This window comes from Pocillopora damicornis, chromosome 10, assembly GCF_964200805.1.
Source record: "Pocillopora damicornis chromosome 10, jaPocDami1.2, whole genome shotgun sequence".
In the NCBI taxonomy this organism is placed as follows: domain Eukaryota; kingdom Metazoa; phylum Cnidaria; class Anthozoa; order Scleractinia; family Pocilloporidae; genus Pocillopora; species Pocillopora damicornis.
Genome location: NC_142679.1, coordinates 11,532,997 through 11,547,964, shown reverse-complemented (window position 1 = coordinate 11,547,964; position 14,968 = coordinate 11,532,997). Strand labels below are relative to the sequence as shown.

Below are 14,968 nucleotides of genomic sequence, written 5' to 3'. Positions count from 1 at the left end.
AACGTCAGAAGTCTTTTTCTTCCAGCATTGCCGTACAACAAGTCTTCTTTGTCTGACTGCCTCATTGCGACATTTCACTTTCTCTTCCCAGTTTTGTGCCCTTTCATTTAGATACTTCTTAAAAGCTCTTCTCTTTGCTCGGATGGCATGTTTCCATGCAGTCGTCATATAGGGTGTATTGTTATCCCTTACTCGCCTCTTTTTCTGAGGGAAGCATTCGTCCACGATGTCTTGCATGATTTCTATCCCAATAGTACAGCTCTACATCGTCAAACAGGTTTCCGACGTGCCAAGGTGCATTCATTGGTAGGTTATAATATTTCACCGGATCAAAATTTTTGTAGCTCCTAAAATGGATGATTTTACGGGAGTCTTTCCTCGCTTTTTCTTTCACTATACCAGAGATGAGCATACGATCACTTAGAGCAGGGTCAAAAACTCCTCCTCTAACAAACAGGTCTGGTTGGTTGGTCAGCGGTACATCAATAATAATTTTGCAAATTTTCATAAACCAGCTCAGCCTGGAAAAATAAAATGATTGTACAGACTAAAAATATTCTATATTGGGGTGACTGAATTTTGCGATTTCAAAATGAATGTGATAAAGAGGTAACTGAACTTATAGTCGTGCAATTTTGATCTGAATTCATACTTGCAGTTTGTAGTCAAACCTGCGCTGCGCGCTCGTTCAATTTTGAAATCATTCAAATAATTTCAGACCAAACTGCACTCTTCTCAGTTCAATTATCATTATTAATTTATCAGCCCTTGGCCTAAAAATTTTTGCATAAATCAAGAGAAAATAAAGAATTAGTTTCTCTTGACGCATATCTTTAGGTCGCTAAAGCAAAATAGATGTGTCTCCAAAGAGTCACATTATTACCCCCAACCAGACGATCACAATATTCGCCCGGAGAAAGATCTCTTCGGTTCTGAAAAAAAAATTTTTCCCCGATATCGATGAAAGATTTGATAAATTTGAGTAACTGCTTTATCGAAGACAGGTATTTATCATCAAAACCATGAACATAAGAGATATTTTCGAAATTGGAAAAACCATCATTCAGAAATGCCACGACTCCATCCATCAACACCTCTTCTCCCCCCCAGAGAAAAATATTCGACAACACATGGACAAAGAAGATTAAGAAGGCTTAGATTCGAGGCAGATCGATCTATTTCATGGCTGAACTGTTACTTACTAAAATTCCCTGTCTGAAATTCGATTTCGCATTCATCTTTGAAAATATCAAAATACTGCTGAGATATATTTAAAAGTATGCTACTGTAATGCAAATAGTGGTTGCAGCTTAATCACGGGAACATGTTAAATGTATCTCAAGGTTGGCACAAGGAAAATCCTCTTTCTTGAAAATTTGAATTTCCTTACCGATTTCGCCTTCGAATGCTCCAGAAACCGAGCTGTGGAGAAGTCGTTGGTAAGCCAAGCCATGTTAAACTTGTTTCATATGTGATAAGTGCGCGTCCTGCATACTGGACTAACTAAGGGTGTTTGCAGGGTTGCACAGTTGCCCTGGAAACCATTCGTCAAGTTAAGAACCTTCCTTTCAAATCACTTCTTTGACAAACACAATCATCTTCTAGTTTGCAAATTGCAAAAAAAAATATCTATTTTCCAGAATTTCCTTTGCTAATGTATTTCTATGAGGCACTGTGGAGCAGCAAAAATTCTGGCTTTTATGTAAACTACTGAAATTCCATGATTCCGTGTGAGTACCCATTGCGAGCGTATTTTAAAAAGTCAATCGCGCTTGGACTGGAACCGAGCCACGTTTTATGAAATTCAAATGAATACTCAAGCGCCGTCGGCCACGTCTCAGAACCCCCTTCGATCAGCTGATCCAACACAACAAAACATCACTGAATGTAAATCGCAAAGAGATCGTTGGAAAAGGCTTTATAGTGTTTAGTAAAGCATCTGATATGGAACTTCAAGGATTTCAAAGCAAAAAGAAGCCGTCTTTGTTAAACCGTTCACTGCTACCCGCGAAGTTGATCAACTTGGTCCTGTCGGCCGGCGAAGCGAATCTTCTGCCGTTTTTGCCGATGTTTTACCGTTTCATTGGACTAACAGCTCTTCAAAATGGTATTTTGGGAAGCGCGAGACATTTGGTTTCTTTTTGGGCTTCCCCTTTGCTGCGGATCATCGCCGAAAAGACAAACAAGAGAAAGTTTCTTTTTCTTGTCTTGCTGTTAGCCTCAGTGATTTCTAATATTTCCCTCGGACTAGTAAGAACGGCAGTATCCACAATAAACTTCCGAGCTTATAACTGCGAGCATTTAGAACTTAATCACAGCATTTCAAGAGTCAATGGGTCCGACATAAATCACTTAAACGCTTCAACAAAGAAATCAGCAGAATTCTCTCCAACAGGTGCAATCAATAAATCGCTCGCCACATTATTTTCGAATGAGCCGGAAGCTGCAGTGGGAAATTTAACGCTATTAAATAACAATACGTCAACGACAAACAAAAGATTTGACATCGGATTGCGGAAAATTAAACGAAGAGACTCTGAAAACAATGGAAATATTTTAACTCTTGCGAGCCTATCGCCTCTGGCACCCCAAGTTAATAATTCAGCAAGCACATATAACAATAACCAAATCGATTACTTAAATTATCAAGCGAAGAGCGAATGGTACAGCCTCTTCGGGTTTAGAATGGATTACACCTTCAAGGTCCTTTTCACTTTGGTACTTTTAAGTGAACTTTTCATGTCCTCTATGAAAGGAATCAGTGGAGTTTTGTTTTCTGACATAAGCCGACAGAACAAAATTTCTCGCTTTGCTAACAATGTCTGGACACCTTTAGGAACAGTTCTTGGAGGTGGAGTGCTAATTATGGTCATTGGCTATTATCGGTGCGAGTTTGGCCTGATAAACAGTTTCTACTTACATTTTTATATTTATGCAATTTTTGGAGCTGTGTCCTTTGCTCTTGGCGCAGTCTTGAAGGAACAAGAGCAGAAGTCAATCTTGGTACTGAGATTTGCAAGGACATGTGGGCATCTCTGTTGTGATGTAAACATGTTATGCTTCCTTGCCGTGTTGCTGGTACTGGGAATGGCAGAGTCTCTCATGTACAACTTTATGATGTGGTACCTGCAAGACATTGGAGCATCAATTGTTGTTATGGGCATAATTTTAGTAACAAGTGCATTCTCTGAAATTCCAACACTGTACATCTCAAAACACTTGATTCGCTGCTGTGGTCATCACTGGGTAATATTTGTGTCTCTCTTCTGTTATGGAGGCCGTTTCCTTTATTTCTCATACTTTAAAAACCCCTGGCTTATTATTCCTATAGAACTTCTTCATGGTCTTTCATATACAACAGTTCACATGGCTTGTTCATCATATGCAGCCACAGTGGCCTTTCAGGGAACAGAAAAGACACTAAAGATTATTTTCTCCACAGTATACCATGGTCTGGGTATGGGAATTGGTGGTATTGCTGTGGCTCTTTTGTATCAAATTTATGGTCCTATAGTGATTTTTCGCTGTGCAGCAGGAGTATGTGGTGTGTATGCACTGGTTTTTGCCATGCTTCAGTGTATTCTTGTTCTACCTGATGGAGATAGGAGTGGAGGAAAGGTTATGGAATACCAACAGATAAGCTTGGATGGAGAAAGAGGTGACTTACCTTTTCAGGCAGACTGGCTAATGGAAGCCCTACAGGCAGAGGAGGAAGGCGAGGAAGAGACTCACTTTATGAAATAATCAGCCAAGGTGACCAGACCTTATAAATTTGTAATGTTTTCTTTCTTGAGAAATTTTCAATTTGAAAATACTTCCCATGTAATATAATTCTCAGAAAAACACTTTCTTTTCTTGGGATGCTGTATTTCTACCCACATATTTGAAATCTAAAGAAGAAAAACATTGCAAGATTAAATTATTTATAGCTACCTTGTCTCTCTCTTTTTTTTTACCTTTAACTCTCAGTGTCCAATTTTTAAATCTCCTCTTTGGCTGTAACACATTTGCTTGTGGACCAATAAAGAGAACTTGTGTAATATCAAGATAGGACCCCGTTGCTGACAAGGTTGTTTATTCCCATCAGATGTTTGTGGGATAATTTTGTCATTCCTGTCACCATAACATTTTCAAATTGACAATAAAAGTAATAAATTACTCATAATTTAACCCTTTTCACCCTAACATCAGTATGCATATTCTCCATGTACTGATCTTTATACATTTCTTAAAGTGCTAACATGGTGAATTTGTTTAACAATTTACGTGTGTAATGGGTACTCACACAGAATCATGCATTTAAGCATTTTAAAATGAAAGCTGGAAGGTGTGCTCCTCAGTGTCTCAAAGAAATGTGTCTGCAAATGTACTTCTGGAAAATAAATGTCATTTCCAATTTGCCAACTAGGAGATGATTGTGTTTGTTAAAGAGGTGAATTGTTAGGGAGGTTCTTTTCTTAACAAATGGTTTCTAGGACAACCATGCACCCTCACAAACACTTTTAACATTACCATCAATTTTAGCAACAGGAAAAAGAAGAGTACACAATCGGCTAATCCAATATGCAAGTGCTTCTTTAGTTGGTTATCATTTTCTTTATTCTCATGACCTATAAGTGTGTTTCAGGGGTAACATCATTTAAAGAACTTAGATGCTAGTTACTTTCAGGGGTCAAATGGTGAATTCTAGAGTCAATTACCCTTGGAAGAAGTCTTTCAACTATGACCCATATGGCTAAAAGTTAAAAAATTTCAAAACATTTAAATCATCCCATTTGACCACCCATTTATATAGCCATGTTGTGCCACTAGTTTGGCCATTTCCTTACCTCAACCAACCAGTTACCTCCCCTGTGTCTAAAACATTTGGGTAATTGAAATTTATGGACAAATGCTTCAGGAATGTATATGTTTAGACCAGTTTTGCTTTGAAATTGAACATTTAATTTGATTTTAGATTACCTGATGGAAAACATATTTTAAATCAAAGATCAGTTGTTAAAAAGAGATGTTCCAACAAGCTTCTTGAAGTAAAATATTGCCATGGCAAAGTTGTAATTTCTTTAAAGAATTCTTAATTTTATGGCTGTGGTTGTAATTACTTCACCCTTTACACCCAAACATCTGTATGGATACTTTTCATACTGCTCTGATCCATACATTTCCTAAAGTTCTGATGAGAAACATTTGTCTGGCAATCAAGAGCTTTTATGTTTGGTGATCATTTTCTTTACTTTCACAACAACCCAGCATGATGTGTGATTCAGGGGTGATACCGTATGTAGAATTTAGATGCTAGTCACTCTCTGGGGGCAAACTGTTAAAAATGAACTTGGAAAGACAAACACAATGTGAGACATGTATTGGGAAGGTGCATTCAGTTTGACTTCACAGTGACTGCATTGTATTGTCTGTTTTACCAACTATTCTGAGTGTCTATTGCATAAGCTTAAAATGTACAACACTGGCAACCAAAGAATTATTATTCTTAGCCTATTTGAAAAAGTCTGGCTATTCCCCTTTCACAGTTCATCAATGAGATGTCATGGATTAGAATGAAGAAGGCAAATTAAGCCTAACCCTGGACTTCATCTTACTTCAGGCCTCTTCCTCAAAACGAGGCCTGGTGCTCAACAGTTCATATGAAGATAAGTTCAATTTGCATTTGAATGAAAACCTATAATCATATGAAAGGATGTGCACCAGGACTCACTTTGAAAAAGAGGCCGAGATAATTCGGAAATGGGCCATAAAATTGCAACAAACTAATATTTATGCATGAAACTGGCCCCCTACCCTCCTCTCCTCGACAGTGCTAGCTCCTATACCTGCCCCTATCCCCCACATGAAGCTCGTTGAACCGAATTAAAGCCTCAGGAATGAGTTCATCGATCACCGTACTTCTCTGAGCCACCGTGATATGTGACAGAAAACTCTATTTTCACTCCGATAAACTTTCTTTGCATTAAGCGGGGAAGCCTAAGGAAATACATCGCTACGGAACAAAAAAAGTATGCGCAATTCTACAAGATGAAAGCGTTCGTTTATGTTGTGGGCCTATGGCAAGAACACAAAGCAAGAAGCTGGCCAATTTCATATTTTCGGCATTATACTCTGATCAAGCTCAGCTAAAGACTTGATTGACCTCGTCAACCTCGCAGCTGAAATACACTAACCTGAGCTGTACGATTTCCAAACATCCGTTCATTTAAAATTGATAGAGTGGAAAATGGTATGTAAAAGTATTTAAATGCCTTTATATCAAGGTTTGATCGGCTAAAACAAAGTTGTGCTGAGTTAGAATCTCACGACTAAGGCGGAGACTCTCGTCATGTGACGCGCGTCTCGAATTTCGCGTCCTCGCGCGCGTTTGAGTATTAGGTGACTGATGCTGGTTAACCAGGGCTGTAATTTTTGCAGCCGTCGTATTTTGACGTCAGCAAGTAGGATTTTCCAATATCAGTGAATTCCATAATTGAGTTCCAAATGAAAATTTAATCAATAATTTGCCGTCGCGGTTTTCGTGTCAACGAGGACATGGAAAAACAAAAGATCTCATGACGAGCCAGACGTTCTTAGCAACCGAAAAAAGAGCTTTGGATCCTGCTGAGATCGAGGAGTTTTACTCCACGATCTCAGCTTGACGTCCAGCAGCTTGCAACATTCCATTGTAACAATATCCCTGCTACTGATCATTTATGTTACGCTGAAAGTGCGAACTTTCGCGCGAGCGTGTTATAATCCTGAAACGAGAGTGTGCGTTTATAATTAAAATTTCTATTTTGGTAATTAAAAACGTGTCAGTGAATGTATGCCACGTTTGGTATGGGCGGCCGTCACCACCAAAAATACAAGGATGTCAAATAGATCAGCAAATACATAGATGGCTTAAGGATCAGTTGCAGGATAGCATAGCTAATAAAGGAATGGCATGGCCAAATTATAGACAGTCTAGTTTTCCTTAGTGAAACAGAACACCCTAAACATGAATAGTTTAGCCAAATGAGAAACGGTCTAGTAGCCCATGTTGAGTTGGAACATGAGATTGTGAAATGGACTAGCTCAATTACGAATAGCTTAGCACTCATTTGCAATACAGTACTCAAACGGTGTAGCGTTGCGTTAAACGGTTCAGGGTAACGTCGAGTAGTACAGCCTACGCACAAACGGTGTAGCGTTGCGTCAAATGGCTCAGCGTAATGTAGAATGGTACAGCGTACACACATATGGTGTAGCGCTGCGGGAAATGGCTCAGCGTAATGTCGAATGGTACAGCGTACATAAAAACAGTGTAACGTTGTGTGAAATGGCTCAGGGTAATGTCGAATGGTACAGCGTACATACAAACAGTGTAGCGTTGCGTGAAATGGCTTAGCGTAATGTCGAATGGTGCAGCGTACATACAAACAGTGTAGCGTTGCGTGAAATGGCTTAGCGTAATGTCGAATGGTGCAGCGTACATACAAACAGTGTAGCGTTGCGTGAAGTGGCTTAGCATAATGTCGAATGGTACAGCGTACACACAAATGGTGTAGCGTTGCGTGAAATGGCTCAGCGTAATGTAGAATGGTACAGCGTAGACACAAATAGTGTAGCGTTAGGTCGAATAGCTTTGCAAAACATCAGACGCTCTATCTGAACATTAAATTGCTTAGTATTACTTGAAATATTTCGATGTTGTGGCGAATCGTCGTGGCGTGACGTGAAGGCTATGCCACTCCTTTGTTAGCTATGCTATCCTGCAACTGATCCTTAAGCCATCTGTGTATTAGCTGATCTATACGACATCCTTGTATTTTTGGTGGTGACGGCCGCCAAGGCATCTCGCCGAAACCACCAAAAATACAAACCGCAAATGGAACAGCGATCTGCTGGGGGCATGACGTCATCGAATGTGAAGACTGACACGAAACCATTACATGGCGTAGCCGCTGTATGGAATAGTCTTCACTTCGCTTTGCCGTAAAGCAGAGCCAATACGGTAAGTTTCTCCTCTTTTTTTTCCCCGCCGATATTGCATTTATTCGTTTTTGTTCATGATAGTGTTAATTAAAATAGCGAGATTGGATTCTACCACGGTTTACCGGCCTCCCGGTTTACCACAGTTTGCACGTGTTGGTGGGCCTGAATATGTTTATAGTATTAAGAAGTGTTATGACGTGCATTAAATGTCAATTGTCGAACTCCCTTTTCTTTCTGTGACTCACGCTTACTTTTCAATGAGAGTCCAAATTCAACGGCTCTTTGAACACTGGAGGAGTACGTGAGAAGTTGAATATTGTGTGTGCCCTGGACGCCATGGTAAGTAAACTGATATCCTTGATCTGTTTTGACATTTTTCGATCAAAGTGATATCGGAATGCTTTAACTGGTGTGCCGGACGATAACAGTAAGCTCATAGAAGACTGTTTATATTTATTATTTTAAAGAGGTGTACGTTATATTGCTTTGTTTATTAATTTTTTTCCTGGGTGCAGTGATAGTAAAAGTAAGTTCCATTTTTATTTTGTCGATCAAACGTAGATTACATGTCTGGACCGGAAACAGTTAAGGGGTTTTTTTCGCGTTCCAAAAATAGTGTTTGTCAGGATAATATTTTTTCTGAGTTGGTTTTGCGCGCATGCATACTTATCTTCCCAGTGCTCTTTCCCATTCCGTAGTCATCACGTATTAAGGAAGGCTAGTGCGGACATCGTAATGCACGTAGTTGTACGTAATTCTACAACTCTAGGTCGAGTTTTACCGTTCGATCTGTTACAGTCGCAACTTGCTGAATAAAAACTATTGCATAATTCAGACAATTAAACTCGGCCCATGCCCAAACACCTAAGTTCGTCGGTATTGCACGACCCATACTTCACAACTTGTAACCTAGTGCGCGAGTTGTCTGCGCACAACAGCATTTCGAATCCGCCACAACTTTGTAATGGACGGAAGGCCCTGGAAATATAAACAAAAGAAATCGGTTTACAAACGGCTGGAGCTAAAAGACTAGGAAAAAAAGGAACTTGAGATCTTAAGCAAGCTAGTGGATTGAGAGTTATGTAACTCACTTGTACAAAACCTCCTTGACCTGCTCCTTCGATGCATTCGTGGGGATCTGCAACTTTTTCTCTCCAAGGCCATTTTCTTTTAATAAAAGCTTCTCGCGGTTGGTTGGAACGGTGAGCTGGTCACGCCCAGCGAGACAAACAAAAGTTCTGGTAATGGTTTTTTCTGTTGAAAATTGTAGTGTTTTTTTAATAAGTTGTAAACATTGCTTTTAATTAATATCCTGTTTTCATCCTCTAACAGATCAAAAAAGTCATCCTAATGGAGTTGAGCAGTCATTTTACCCTCAGAGAGAAGGTCAATACTGCATACAGATTAACTTATGCATGATTTTAAAGATATTTGCAATGTTTGGGGTTACACTTAGTGGAAGGACTAGTGACAGACAAGTGCGCACCGAATTAAAAATGCATTTTCTCTCAACAGTACTCCAATTAACCTATGAAACTACAGCCGCCGTAGGAAGATGTGAATGTTTACGCGAATTAGCTCGTGAGGAAGTTGATATTCCAATAACTTGGAGATGACAACAAATACTGTGAACGATAGAATGCACAAAGTCAGCCCCACTAAATGACAAAAAGGGGTGAGGAACATTTATCAATACTGCTTCATTTCTAAGACTTTTTAAAACCTCCTCAAAATGTTTTTAAACATAGGATGCTGTTGCTTTGTTCTTTTTCCGGCTGCAAGAAAAGTTCAAGTTAACAAGCTCAGAATACCTGGCTTGTAGGCCCTGGGACTAGTGTTCCAGAAGTCCTGATAACTTACGTAAAGCTATTTATTTTCTCATGCAGTCAATCTTTGGTGTTTATTAAAGCTTGAAAGTATAATACTTACTTGATTAAGAAGATGGGCTAGTTTATACGGGACTAAAATCTACAGCGCCACTTGAAAGAAAATGGACTCAAATAGTCGCTATCGGAACCGATCTGTCTTCCGGGTTTTGAGAAACGCATCCGTGCCTACTACTTATTTTGAGAGAGCTAAGCTATAAATCGCAAGATTGTGCGTAAATTTCCGTGAAAATGACATTTATTGTTAGTTTCTTGGCCTCGTTGCTGTACTTTTACAAGAGATTCAATTTATCTTTCCAGACCGTGGCCAACACATCTCTTTCGGTATTGGGTCAATTACAAACTATCCAGGTCTTGCAAAAGGCCCTTCGTATGTAGAGGAAAATCTGTGATCATCAGTTACCTCTATTTTCTGGGACTCTCTGTGCTCTATGGGAGGAACTGGTTACGCGGTTCTGCCGCCTGCTCGCGTAAGGGTGGACCCTCTGTAAGTGGCAAAAATATTATTAGAGAAAATGCCTCTGTTAATGCCTTTCTTGCAGGACTCAATAAAAGCAGAGTACATTTCTGAATGTTATGAGAAGTTGATCGTATGGAATACATACTATCAAGTGAAAATGAAATGCATCGGCGCGGGTAAAGTTTCCGCAAATGAAAGAGAAAAGTCGCTCCTAACGGGCGAAGGACACTTTTGCATACGGGTGTAGAAAAAGAAAAATACGCAATAGCGTAGGAAAATTGATTCATAAGCCAGACAGGACGGTTCCTCTGAGAACGAGAAAGCTCGAAAGCCTTTAAGATTGATTTAATGTTCAAGCATGCCAAACAGAGTTACCTGTATGGTAGACGTTTTCATTTTTGTTTAAAATGATGTAAAAAAGGTCTACGGTCTAAAGAGCACAACAACTCGACGCCAGAGATCTCGTCCGTGCAGAGACATTTTTACTGACGTACATCGCTTGCCGCACGACCCTCTCGAAGCTACGCGTATGCTCGAGTGTGGTACAAAGTGTTAGCGATTGTGGTAGAAGCGTGGACGTAGCGCATTGCAGCGCATTGAACCTCTGATGGGAGAAATAAGAAGCCATGAATTACCAGTTGTCGATTGAACAACCTGCGGTGCTCGTCGACAACTGAGCTAGATGGGCCCGCCACCGGGATGTTCGTCGATGGGGTGCTGTGTGTATTCCCATCGCTCATCATCTGGGCTGCTCGCTGTAGCAACTCAGCAACAGTGGTGTTGACGTTCGAATTGTTCTGAAATTCGAGATAATTTTAAATAAGGTAAATCGGTAAAATTTGTCTCAAATATTTAAGCTTAACTTTAGAACTTAGCTTAACGTTCCTTTAAGGGGAGGGCTGAAATGAACACAATTGTTAGGGGTCTTACCAGATAGCCTATTGATGCAGCGGTATCGGACACAGCCATGTAGACAAATGTCTTCCTCTAGGGGGAGGCGTATAGGCGTGCAGCAAAGGATTTCAAACACTGACCTATTCATACCCGGACAAGTTCAGATTCTGTTCAAAACAGAGAGGCCAGAGAACAATACCCTGTTCAGCGGCAAGTATACGCCACATAAGGGAGTAACCCCTCCCCCGGGCACTCTTCCAAGCGAAAATTTTTACTTTACCGCTAATTTCATCATCTAACACTTAATGCTTTTTGAAACCTTACGCGGATACAACTTTTAGGTTACAGCGTAAGTAAACAATCATATCAACTGGAAGAAAGCTCCTCCCGTAAGCTACCGCAAAGTTTGTGTCTTTTAAAATTCAAGCTTTTACTCGCTTTTTCAATTCTTTTAAGAATGTACATTTCAAATGGTTTTGTGAGTGCGGTAAAGGGCATTTTCATGACTCGTGATCAGCCTTTGTTTTCCCCGTGAAATATGAAACTTTTTGTCGTGAAGCGTGATTTTGTAAAATTATTTTCTGTGAAACGGCAAATTAATGTTTAATTTGCTGTAAATCCTGAGTTTAAGGTTACTTCCTACCTTCAGAGACCTAAAAAAATCGATTTTTATGTTATTTGACAAAACTGAATCCAAACATTCCATCAAATGTTTTCATGATAAAAATATCGGATATCTTTAAAAGCACCCGAGCTAAGTAGAAAAACGTATTTTCAAATACAAGTTAATAAATCAGGAAAGTGTCATTATCTCGGACCTGGGTGAGCTCCCTGGGGGAATTTTCGCGGCAACCGCTCATGTTGAGGCTCGATTTTCATGTTATTTCCCTATTTTGTTTACATCGCGCACTTTCCAAAAGTCACACGTGGAAGCTCTTCGTTTATGGAAAAATCTTTGCTCATGGAAAAATAAACAGCGGAAGAAAGTCCTTGGGAGAAAAAAAGGAAAAAAAATGCAGGCCCAAAGAAGAAAGAAAGAGTACCACTCTTTCAAGTAAGGAACAAAATTCTTTTGTGAAAGCGATTAGTACTAACGGAGCTTCACGCTGGCGCCCAGATTTCGAACAAAGAGAACGCCACCTAACCAACTTTTGCCATACATGATGTTAAAAACGAAGTTTCCTTTTTTTTAATGCAAGTACTAGTCTTGATACAAAAATATTAAAAATCGCCTCGACTCGTCATTTCGAAAGCTGTATGTCGATTCGTTGTCTTGCCCCTCAGCTTTGCAGTTTTTTAATTTTTGCAGCGGGTTTTCCTTTGCCTTTGACCACTTTGCTCATTATTGTGTTGTCCTCCTCAACGCTCCACTGAGCAATCGAGATAAAAAAAGAAAAAAAAGTTTGCAATGGGTTACTTTTACCGCGAAATCTTGATCCATAGTAATTGACGCCAGGAGGTCCCGTTGTCCTATTGGTTTGCGGTTTCCTGGGGCCAGATAATCTCCTGGTGTGGCGCGAGTTGTTTGCGAACCTTTATGAGCTAAAATCTGGCATTTGATTCTAGGAGGAATACCACTACTTTGAGCGAATTTATAGGGTATATAGATGTGACCGATTTTCGTCACATTTCGCTAAAACATCCCAGGAATAATGACAAACAAAGGTGTGTCGGGAAATTTTGATATTTGAAATATTTGTCCTGTGGCGTCCATTTACGCAACACGATTGGCATATTTTTAGCTACTCCAACTAAAGATGCCGATATCGACACAACCAATCAGAATATCGCTGACACACTTTTGTTAATTGATGCCTTGTGAATGAGACTGTGCAGCCATTTTGCTCATGATGCAGCATCCGATACCCGATTAATTCAATAGAAGAACCTTCGGTCGTTTCACGCCTTACCGGCTCTTGACACTTCCTCAAAAGAAAGTCGCTTAAATTATATTTTTATCGTAATCTGCAGTTATTAAGCTTTCTTCTGATAAATATAGTTTGCTAGGATTTTTGTGAAACCAGCGCCCGAACGAATTTTTCCCGAAGGATACCCGCGAAGGTGGGAAGTAATTTTAAGTATGTCTTAGATATATTTTCAACACATTTTCCCTTTACCACCCTCTTTTATGTCTGAAGGTTTTCTTACTAATTTTATGGCAGACCTGCCTCATCATGGAGGGTATGTATGTGCTCAAAACCAACTCGGAAAAAAGGTTCCTTTGGCACACACTACACGTTTGATTGAAGAATGTCAAAACAGATGAAGGATATCAGTTTCCTTACCATGGCGTCCAGGGCACACACAAAATCCAACTTCTCACGTACTCCTGCAATGTTTAAAGAGCCGTTGAGGTTAAACTCCCTTTGAAAAGTAAGCGTGAGTCACAGAAAGAAAAGGGAGTTCGACAATTGACATTTAATGCACGTCATAACACTTCTTAATACTATAAACATATTCAGGCCCACCAACACGTGCAAACTGTGGTAAACCGGGAGGCCGGTAAACCGTGGTAGAATCCAGTCTCGCTATTTTAATTAACACTATCATGAACAAAAACGAATAAATGCAATATCGGCGGGGAAAAAAAAGAGGAGAAACTTACCGTATTGGCTCTGCTTTACGGCAAAGCGAAGTGAAGACTATTCCATACAGCGGCTACGCCATGTAATGGTTTCGTGTCAGTCTTCACATTCGATGACGTCATGCCCCCAGCAGATCGCTGTTCCATTTGCGGTTTGTATTTTTGGTGGTTTCGGCGAGATGCCTTGGCGGCCGTCACCACCAAAAATACAAGGATGTCGTATAGATCAGCTAATACACAGATGGCTTAAGGATCAGTTGCAGGATAGCATAGCTAACAAAGGAGTGGCATAGCCTTCACGTCACGCCACGACGATTCGCCACAACATCGAAATATTTCAAGTAATACTAAGCAATTTAATGTTCAGATAGAGCGTCTGATGTTTTGCAAAGCTATTCGACCTAACGCTACACTATTTGTGTCTACGCTGTACCATTCTACATTACGCTGAGCCATTTCACGCAACGCTACACCATTTGTGTGTACGCTGTACCATTCGACATTATGCTAAGCCACTTCACGCAACGCTACACTGTTTGTATGTACGCTGCACCATTCGACATTACGCTAAGCCATTTCACGCAACGCTACACTGTTTGTATGTACGCTGCACCATTCGACATTACGCTAAGCCATTTCACGCAACGCTACACTGTTTGTATGTACGCTGTACCATTCGACATTACCCTGAGCCATTTCACACAACGTTACACTGTTTTTATGTACGCTGTACCATTCGACATTACGCTGAGCCATTTCCCGCAGCGCTACACCATATGTGTGTACGCTGTACCATTCTACATTACGCTGAGCCATTTGACGCAACGCTACACCGTTTGTGCGTAGGCTGTACTACTCGACGTTACCCTGAACCGTTTAACGCAACGCTACACCGTTTGAGTACTGTATTGCAAATGAGTGCTAAGCTATTCGTAATTGAGCTAGTCCATTTCACAATCTCATGTTCCAACTCAACATGGGCTACTAGACCGTTTCTCATTTGGCTAAACTATTCATGTTTAGGGTGTTCTGTTTCACTAAGGAAAACTAGACTGTCTATAATTTGGCCATGCCATTCCTTTATTAGCTATGCTATCCTGCAACTGATCCTTAAGCCATCTATGTATTTGCTGATCTATTTGACATCCTTGTATTTTTGGTGGTGACGGCCGCCCATAGTTT

The 14,968-nt window shown here is 40.2% G+C and overlaps 3 protein-coding genes across 3 annotated transcripts in view; 1 reads left to right on the top strand and 2 right to left on the bottom strand.

The window, feature by feature from the left end:
- LOC149038912 (polycystin-1-like) overlaps positions 1–237 on the bottom strand; it is a 35,519-nt gene extending 35,282 nt beyond the window's left edge. The window contains exon 1 of the mRNA XM_089185719.1: positions 37–237. Coding sequence (XP_089041845.1) covers positions 37–237 — 201 coding nt within the window. The remainder of the gene's footprint in view (positions 1–36) is intronic.
- A 1,553-nt stretch (positions 238–1,790) lies between these two features.
- On the top strand, positions 1,791–4,404 carry LOC113669119 (major facilitator superfamily domain-containing protein 6). Its single transcript, XM_027185114.2, has one exon. It carries the CDS (start codon positions 1,945–1,947, stop codon positions 3,742–3,744), a length of 1,800 nt encoding a protein of 599 aa, XP_027040915.2. The 5' UTR covers positions 1,791–1,944; the 3' UTR covers positions 3,745–4,404.
- A 4,214-nt stretch (positions 4,405–8,618) lies between these two features.
- Positions 8,619–14,960, bottom strand: LOC149038911 (uncharacterized). The gene is made up of 6 exons (XM_089186174.1): positions 13,808–14,960; positions 13,488–13,531; positions 10,944–11,105; positions 10,252–10,333; positions 9,054–9,216; positions 8,619–8,940 (listed from the first exon to the last, which is right to left on the bottom strand). Exons 2-6 carry the CDS (start codon positions 13,488–13,490, stop codon positions 8,802–8,804), a joined length of 549 nt encoding a protein of 182 aa, XP_089042300.1. The 5' UTR covers positions 13,491–13,531; positions 13,808–14,960; the 3' UTR covers positions 8,619–8,801.
- Positions 14,961–14,968: the final 8 nt, after the last annotated feature.

Bases quoted from the DNA above. Each gene is read 5' to 3' on its own strand.
- LOC113669119 (XM_027185114.2), top strand. From the start codon at position 1,945: ATGGAACTTCAAGGATTTCAAAGCAAAAAGAAGCCGTCTTTGTTAAAC.
- LOC149038911 (XM_089186174.1), bottom strand. The intron at 9,217-10,251 runs GTAACTGATGAT...AATTTTCAACAG, and splicing joins GAGAGTCCCAGAAAATAGAG to AAAAAACCATTACCAGAACT. The intron at 8,941-9,053 runs GTGAGTTACATA...TTATATTTCCAG, and splicing joins GTCAAGGAGGTTTTGTACAA to GGCCTTCCGTCCATTACAAA.